Source organism: Nansenia antarctica (assembly GCF_963989245.1).
Source record: "Nansenia antarctica genome assembly, chromosome: 14".
In the NCBI taxonomy this organism is placed as follows: Eukaryota; Metazoa; Chordata; class Actinopteri; order Argentiniformes; family Microstomatidae; genus Nansenia; species Nansenia antarctica.
In genome coordinates, this window is record NC_137684.1 from 21,503,402 (window position 1) to 21,512,970 (window position 9,569).

Sequence of the window (9,569 nt, forward strand, 5' to 3'; positions counted from 1 at the left end):
GACTCTAGACTGTTTTATCCTCTGTTCTATCAGTTATTGGCAGTACACCTGTGAAAGCTCATCAAACACATTGCACAGTATAAGTGTGTGTGTGTGTGTGTGTGTGTGTGTGTGTGTGTGTGTGTGTGTGTGTGTGTGTGTGAATGTGTGTGTGTGTGTGTGTGTGTGTGTGTGTCTGTCTGTGTGTGTGTACTCACTGTCCTTGGCTTGGAGTCTGGGACTGAGCAGGCCTTAACAGGCAACTCCTAGAGGGGCAGCAAGGATGAAAAACATTCAACGAGTCAGGCGGCTAATATTCACCCAAGTCCCTGTGCTCCAACACTCACCTGCCTGCCTCCTGACAAGAACAAAACACACATCCAGCGCTCCACTCCAGCCTACCCTCTGGACTACAGGCCGACAAAGACGCTCTCAGTTAAGTCGAGTTGACTTCACATGTCCATCTTCAGCCATTGTAGTTATGTGAACAGATTTTTTGTCAGGCTAATTAAGTCAAACATGACTTAATGAGGCCTCGATCCGTCCTCCATGTTGTCCTCATAAGACCCATGTTCATTCCATTCCATATCAGGTGGTGTATTGGACAAGATTTATTGGACAAGATTTATTGGACAAGATTTATTTACCAGAACCCGATCTGACCCCCCATGTGTGTTACTCTCATTTGTTAGCAAGCTGCATGCCCCCAAAATAAATATGCATTTAAAAAAAGAAAGGATATTAATTGACATCACTATGTATCAGGAGGCACATTACATATTTGACCCAGAACCCAGATTAGAATAGTCCAGTCTGCTGTCTCTGAGGAGTACATTAGTCGCTACTGGAGCCATGATGCATTCCTGTACCATGACATCATCAGTCATGTCCTTGTCCTGAAGACTTTGCTAACAGACATAAATGGGTTGGAATTTGTCAGTGGAGAACAGAGCAGAACATTGGGATCCATGAATGAGCTCTAGTTTCAAAGGGACATGTCATAATCAGTATATCTGTACATGTATATGTCCTCCATGTGATGTACTGTACTCATTCAGTTTCATAAACATATCCATGGCTTATGTATTGCACGAATTGTAATTTTATGTATCTTTATGTTAATTTTCAGTCCATCTTTGAGGTGCTAATTGCGTGCTGTTAGTTACCTCTCCCCTACTACTGGAGGACACATGTAAGAACATCGCCCTCCTTTGGTTAAAATTGAGAAATACAACATTTTGATTCCCCAATTTGGCTTTGAATCAGTGGCAATCTGATGAAGTGTGACCACTTTACAGCCCAGTATAAGAATCATAAAACACATATATAAATACCATACATTTTTGATTTGTAACAATTTATTAAATACAAAATTGCCTCAAAATAAAATAGAGCAAAGAAATATAGAAATATAAATACTTTCATAGCAGATTATCTACAGAATCTTTTCCAAGGCATTGAAGCTTACATCATTAATACTTTGAGATGTCCACCCAGAACCTAGGGAGCGACTCTGCTTATTCTAAAAGCTTAAGTATAATAAAGAGAATTACAATTTCATATTTAGTCGTTTTTGCCCTTATATATTAGCTTGATCCTTTGGAAAATAAATATTCAAGTAAGCTACTGCCATGACACCAATCTCTTGCACTTGCTAAAACTTAATCTATTAAGTCTAATAGTAGGAGCAACTTAAATTACACCAATATTGCATAATGGTCATCAGTTTAATGAGCATTTCTGTCCATTTCTCTGATGTGTCCTGTTGTTCCTGTTTTTTTTTGCGTGTGGACTTTGGAGCGTGCTCAGTAGTCATCTCCCCTGCTCACCACTTCTTTGCAGGTGGGCCTGAGTAGGATGGTGTGCTCGTACTGGGCGGTGTAGCTGCCCTTGGTGTCACACAGCGGCGGGTACGGGTCTATGATGCCAAGGTCACACAGGTTCTTCAGAGCCATCAGGTACTTACTCTCTCCCAGGCGGTCCAGCCAGCGCCGACAGAACGCCAATGTGCCAAAATTCTCATTGATTACGTTCAGCAAATGCTTAGCCCTTGGGAGTCTGCAGCACAAAGTCACAAACACTGGGATAAGTACGGTTTATGGAGAACTGCTGGGTCTTATGGTTAGGGTTAGTGGGAACAGTGCAACGTTATGGTGTACGATTGGCTTACACACGGAAATTGTCTACTACACTCATGAAAGAAACTTATCCTGGAAATGTCTGGTTAGCATTCAGTTTGCGTGTCTGAGTCTGCCATGGTGAACAACATGAGACCCAGAGTGCAGTATATCATATGTGACAGCAGCTGGGCCAAAATTCTCATTGATTACGTTCAGCAAATGCTTAGCCCTTGGGAGTCTGCAGCACAAAGTCACAAACACTGGGATAAGTACGGTTTATGGAGAACTGCTGGGTCTTATGGTTAGGGTTAGTGGGAACAGTGCAACGTTATGGTGTACGATTGGCTTACACACGGAAATTGTCTACTACACTCATGAAAGAAACTTATCCTGGAAATGTCTGGTTAGCATTCAGTTTGCGTGTCTGAGTCTGCCATGGTGAACAACATGAGACCCAGAGTGCAGTATATCATATGTGACAGCAGCTGGTGAAACTGGGAACAAGTCGCCAACCAATCAAAACGTTCAGACTGTTATTCTGAATGCAATGCAATGGATTCCGTGAGTAATCCCCACTACTCTACACTAACTACGTAGTAGTGGGTATTACTTACCGAATCCATTGCATTGCAATGTTTTGGCTTGACTAGCGAGTGTGTCATTGATTTTCAACAACGCTGACATTTATTTACATTTTTCAGAATAAAAGTCTGAATGGACCGTCAGTGTGTGACTTGTTCCCGGTTTCACCAGCTGCTGTCACGTGTTTGTATGTTGTTTGCCATCAACGAACAGCATCAACATCAAAATTCAATGTTTAAAGTGGGTGAGTGAACAGTATGGAGCAGACCTTATTGGCACATGTCCAACGTTGAAGTTCTTCATGTAGTGTGAACACTCCATGTCGTCATGGACGGCACCTCTCCCTGTGCTGCCGAACGTCTCGATGGCGTACACTTCCCCTTCCTGTGTGAGTGAAGGACAAGTGAAACTCTAAAGTATCTCTGACAATAATATTGTCTCATTGTCAGGAACCATAGAGTTCGATCAAGGACACAAAGGGAAAGAACATTGACAACATGATCCAGGCCGACGGTTTTCCTCCAAGACTCCCAAAGATTAATTGACTGCCTCAATGTATATCAAAACCAAGTTCAGGTTCAGTCGATTGAAGTGTCCTTTTACAACGTGCACTCTGCTCTGAGTAGAGCCACCTCCTCCCCATCAGTGTTTTTCAGGCTCTATCAGCGCGTTGCTGTACATTTGTCATCCCTGTGGTATTAGCTGATAACACTGCAACACCCTCTCTGCATTGATAATCACTCAGAGTGCTAGCGGCCCCAACAGCCCGCCCCGGCTGCCACTCCTACACAGCACTCTGATCACACAGAGGGTAATGGGCCCTGTTACACCAACACTCCGCAGCTAAAAATACAACACTCAAACCTGCCACATCAGCAACTCCCCCAGCTTTCCCTGGAACTGTCAGGAAAACGCTCCACTCAGCAACTTGCCAATTAAATTGTTAAATTCTGCATTGTCCCTGCCTGGCTATCTATACGGAGCCAGAGTAAAGAAAGCCGTGGAACGTCTCCTTAGGTGAGGTAACAGCCCTTTCATTGACTCCTGAGTGCCGAGGATTCAATGCACTTAGAGCGCAATTAGGAGCTGGAGTTACTCGCTGCTCGATGCGCTGGGTAATTTCATTAAAGGTGTAATTAAAGCACTGAACTGGGTGACTAAGGAGGTGTTACAGCTGTGAGGTTTGGCTCATGTAGACGCCCCCGCCGTAACCTTACACAGCCAAGAGTTCTTCCAATTACACTTAACATTTCAAGAGGTTTTTAGTCAGACTCAAGGTCAAACAGGAGATAATCTAGAATAAAGAGATCAAAAGAGAGTGCCCTGAGTTCCCTTTTCCTGTCATGAATGTGACGAAATTGTTCTACGTTGGAAAAGCATTTGACTCTGATGTAGCAGGACATGGGGTTCAGACTTTGGCTTATCCCTGTACTGACCTCCATCCTGGTCGCCTCTCCACCCTTGACGATGGGGACAGTCTTGCCAGAGTGTATTCTGTACTGTCCAATAGAGTGTCCGTTGAGATTCCTGATCGGCTTAACTAAATAAGAAAGAAAACACCGAAAACATGTATCAAGTTGTACCATCGCTTCGCTCAGCAAAAGCAAGGAGCTGGAGGACAAACGACCACTTGATACCTTGGTACGTTTTCCCATCTATCTCCACTTCGTAGGACTCCATGACCTCCTGGATAGATTCACCGATTTCACACAGACGTACATCAATTCCTGCACACTGGGACAGACAAGAGTTGACATTTACATGAGCAATTAGCTTCACCCCTCACTACTCATCATCAAACAAGTGAGGCACGTGAATAATGCGCCTTATTAACAGTGAGAGTCCAGAACAGCAGGTAACAACCTTGATGCCCGTGTTTGTAGCGTCCCTCACAGCCTCCAGTAACCTGTCATACTTTGGATTGAACGTGACGGTAAAAGCACAGTCTATAATGCGACCTGAAAAAAACAAAAAGAAACATTTGTCATTGTAAGGGTATGTGGGTTGTGCCATATTTATTGTACACTCCTGTTTAGCTGCTATTTGCCAGATATGCCAAATAGAACATTTGTACTATATAACGTATAATGTTTCTCATGCAAAACAAACTCAGCACAACTACTTGCAACCTAGAGGTACCAGGTTTGCATTGATGTTTGTTTAACTGAATCCCAAAGGTAAAAATCCCAGTAAATATGAATTATTACCATTACATGAGAGTTCTAAAAAAGTAGCAGGTAAATAACAGAACCATAACCACACATACTGTAGCCATAAGTAACATTGTAATCCTAATACATAGAAGCGTCCAGTCCTCACCGTTGATGTGTGTGCCGAAGTCGATCTTGCACACGTCGTTGTACTGCAGTACAGTGGGGTCTCCGGCGTTGGGGGTGTAGTGGGCGGCACAGTGGTTGATGGAGCAGCCGGTGGGGAAGGCCGGGCCTGCCTTCAGACCGTCATCTTTAATCAGCCTCCTGGAGCAGTCCTCCAACCTCTCACTGCCAGGGACCGCACCAGAGAGGGACAAGGTCACGGCTGACACTCACTTTACTTTCGCTATTGTCAGCAATACAGGCAAACTATACAGGTTAACAATCATTCAAATGAAGACATTTGAACATTTTCAAATGGACGGTTTTAAGCCCTAACTGATTATAACCTAACTTTTTTTTCCAATCAGCATTTTGATAATAAGGCTAGAAAACATTGGAATTTGACCGGAGTGTACGACGGCTCTTCGGCCATAGTAGTGGTGCCAGAGCCGGTGAGAAGAACCTCACCAGATGTCGATCATGAGCATCCCCGGCTTGATCCAGCTGTTCACGTAGCTGCGGACTTGTCGGTGGGCCTCGGCCGCCTGCCGGAAATCACTCCACATCTCCTCGTTGGCCTTGTCCAGCGCTCGCTTCTCCTCGTGGGTGGTACGCCACGCTGCACTGCGCCTGGAGGGGGGGCGGGGAGGCCATTATCTTCTCATTATGCTAATGTTTGTAAAGGAATTAGCACCTCAAACAACCAGCGCACTGGATAAGACTTCATCATTCATAAAAGGAACAGTTTAGGAAGGCTTAGAGACTTAACAGTGCAGATGCACTGATCAGAGGTGACTGAAAAAAATCAAACCGTGTTGCGTACGCTTGCATTCCGTTAAGTTTCATAACCCCAAGGACAGTAACCAGAGACCTAGATAAGAGCCGGCGATTGCAGCGCCATCAGCCCGTTGCTGAGTCGGAGGGACGGCTGTGGAGGTCACGTACCCGTCTTTTGATGGGGGGTATTCACACTCCTCCCCCTTTGGAAAGACTCCACTGGGATAGAGCTCACAAATAGGGACTGAGGGAGGGTCAGTCTGTCCCTTTACTGTGCCCCACATAGCCAGAAGAAGAAGAGAATGACGAGAAAGCACAGAAAGAGAGAGAAATAGGTGGAGGTTAGTCTACTATTTACATTGTCTATTACAGATGTCTATTACAGTCTTCATAACTACAGTGTGTAGTAACACAGGCTATAACACAGGGTATAACACAGGCGTAATTAGCAGTGTACTGTACTATGGTGGCAGCCTCCAGAGCAGCAGCGGTTATGAAGGGATGTGATGCTTTATGGTTTACGCTATCCGTGAGCCGTCCGGCTATCCCCCTGGCCAATGATAATGAGGTCACTGAGGGAACATAAACCATCCGGCGGAGGACAGAGTGAAGATGTGCACAGTGGCCACACACACTCACATCCTTTCTTTTTCTTCTTCTTCTTTTTCTTTTTCCCAGTTGAGTTTTCACCCTCTTCTCCATCTGTACAAACAAATTATAATAATTGATTATTACTTTTTTGGAAAACTGAGAAATATTGATTTCACAATGATCACAATTCCTGACGCATACAAGCAAATGATAAGCTGTAGCGAAATCACACTTGACGGTTGTGTTTTAAGGACCTTCGTGATCAATATGGTCATTCTAATTATATTGATGATGATGATGATTTTGATGATGATGATGATGACAAAGCCAAACAGGGCCTGAGAACTGGAGACGTACCTTCCTCTCCATCTTCCTCCTTCTCTTTGTCCTCCAGAGCTTGCTGCTCCAACTGTTTTGTCACATCACCAACACCTCCGGTGTCTCCATCCCCCTCAGCCTCATTTGTCCCTGCTGCAAAGTCATACATCCACGTACACGTACACACACACACACACACACACACACACACACACACACGTGTGTGTGCCCACACACACACACACACACACACACACACACACACACACACACACACACACACATAGTGAGCAAATTCTTCATGGCCATTCTATGCCATTTTGAGAAAGTGCATCCACTGTGATCAGAACTTGGCAAGGGCCATGCATAAATTGTATCTATACCATGGAAATCAATATTCCCAAGGGCAAATGTACCTTGCAGCATTATGACATTTTAGCCCTTCCGAAACAGGGCTGTGTGTACAATAAGATCAAATCCACGCTTTCATATTTCCACAAGAGGAGGTAAAGTTGACACATAGTTTTGTATGCAAATTGAATCATTTCTGAAGCTTATTTCTCCACAGGGAAAGTGTCCACTTCTATGACACAAAACTGCTACTGAGGAGTAAGTTCAACTGCAATAGGAATGTCATGAGCACACACACACACACACACACACACACACACACACACACACACACACGCACCAGCATCCTTCAGTATTGTACTATATGACATCAGTCCATCAAACCACATGCAGAGACATTCCAAGCCTGGGGGCAATGTCCCAATTCCAGATGTGCTTGTCCATTCTTCTATCCCTCAGAACAGAAAGTCATTCACTTCCAGGTTTGGGATAGCTGGTAGAGGAGGCACTTTCTTTCTGACAGGTCCAAAAGTAATGTCCCGCATATGTAATGATCATGTCGCTGAGCACAGCACAGGCACAGCAGGGTACAATATTGCGCTGCCTATTTCATAAATGATTTGCAGCCCCTACAGTCATGGATCTCACCTGCGCTAGGAGCCTTGTTCTTCTTCTTTTTTCTTCTCTTTTTCTTGGCTGATTCGGAAGGTTCTGCGTCGATATCCACGTCCCCATTGAGAACTTCGGGCTCTGGCAGTCCATGCTGGACCTCTACCTCCGCCATGATCAGAGACTGGCTGCAAGTGACGCATAATGTGCTGGGAGCCTCCAGTGGTCAGAGCCGAAACTGTGCTGGAGGCAGCTGAACCAATAATGAGCTATTAGCCACTCCGTTACTCCGTACCAAAAACTTGACCTGAATTAGAGATAGCCTATCCGACCTAATAGGCGACCCATAATGACAAGATGTGAGTGTAGCATCAGTTCAGTGAAATCGGCACTGAGTTGGAGAGTCAGCACGTGACGTTAGAATTATAAGGTTCTATCTCCATTTTTGTCAAAATTGAGTTTTTTACATAATCTGATCCATTAGGTGTTTATTAATGCCTGTGTGGTGTTATTTTTTAAAATGTTGACATTTTTTGAGTTAGTAATTCATAAAATACAAAGGTTCCATCTCACATAACATAATGGAATGTGAAAACTTTGACGCTCAATATCTCTGAACTGCCCTAAATGGAGATAGAACCTTATCATTCTAAACTCACGAGCATAAGAGATCCTTTAATTATTTAACTTACATTCATTCAAGGGTAAATGACATCATTATATTCGTTCGTAGCCTATACAGTAGGCTGTGACAAGTGCTTATGTGTACAGTAAATGGACAATAAACGATGTGACACTAAGCCTAAGCAGACTCACTTTCTCTGTGGACAATGTCATCCAATTATGTCCCTGACTTGGATCTCAAGTTACTGCGCTGCGCACCTGGGACAGTTTGTGACTTTGTGTCACATTACTGGACTTGGGTTTTCAAGTTCTCAAGGCTCAAGCACAGTCTATTTCAGTTCAGATGTATCCGGTGGTTCGTGTTCTCAGTGCTCTGTTTTTAGATGGTTGCCGTGAGTTAAGATAATTTCTGGTGCGTAAACTCATCTGGAGACGGACGCAGTGTATCCAAGCAACGAGCTTCAACAAACTAAAAGGGATAAAGGTTACATTATTATGGGCAAATAGACTTTAGAGCGAGTTATTGTATTTTACCTGGGATTAATCATTAATGTTTCCGAAGAGATATTTGGACAATGTTATTCAACTCTTTTCTAGAGTTTGATGATTAGTAATTCTGTGGAATTATTTGCAAAAGATGACCTCACCGAGTTCACTCAGAGATTTTGGACCCAAGCCACTGTATTTCTTTGACCAGGTAAATTGATTTGATTTTTTTATATAGTCTGCTGTAGAGGAAATGTAGATACGTAACCATCATTTCTAACTTTTAGCCAACAGGTAGAGAACGAAGGAAACAATCTAGAACGTCCAATGATATTTTACAGTCTGAACTGACGAGTGGGAGCGCGTACGTGACAACAAAAAGGTAAATCATATTGCCATTTTAGTTATAGCCTACTGTAGGTCACAACTCAAGGTTATACAAATAGACAAGATCTCAGCGATCTTTGCTTGATTTAGGATATATTGAAATTAAAAATAAATAAATGATAATAATTGGTGTGTTTCCTTTTGCATGTATTGAACAGTAAATGCAATCCAGAGAGCGAGTTTGTAGAGAATATCGACGACGACAATGCGGTAAAAAGCGATGAGAATGGACACAAAGTGCAACATAAAACGTATGCAACGCATAATGCAAGTGATGAACCTGACACCTCTGTCAATGGATCAGACGTCGGGGAGAGGAACCCTGGGGACGGGATGGATGACATAAACCCGTTGGATGTATACAAGCATGTGGCTCCTCAATTGTTGAGCGAGTTGGGGAAAATACTCGCACAGTATGAAGGCAGCGAGG

General features: G+C 43.6%; 1 protein-coding gene across 1 annotated transcript; it reads right to left on the reverse strand.

The window, feature by feature from the left end:
* Positions 1-1,408: 1,408 nt before the first annotated feature.
* On the reverse strand, positions 1,409-7,817 carry LOC308170214 (methionine aminopeptidase 2-like; the record flags this gene model as incomplete). Its single annotated transcript, XM_080544981.1, has 11 exons — positions 1,409-2,037; positions 2,950-3,065; positions 4,118-4,221; positions 4,319-4,415; positions 4,545-4,639; positions 5,001-5,182; positions 5,465-5,626; positions 5,942-6,044; positions 6,413-6,475; positions 6,722-6,835; positions 7,682-7,817. 11 exons carry the CDS (start codon positions 7,815-7,817, stop codon positions 1,785-1,787), a joined length of 1,425 nt encoding a protein of 474 aa, XP_080401107.1. The 3' UTR covers positions 1,409-1,784.
* Between the last annotated feature and the right edge of the window lie 1,752 nt (positions 7,818-9,569).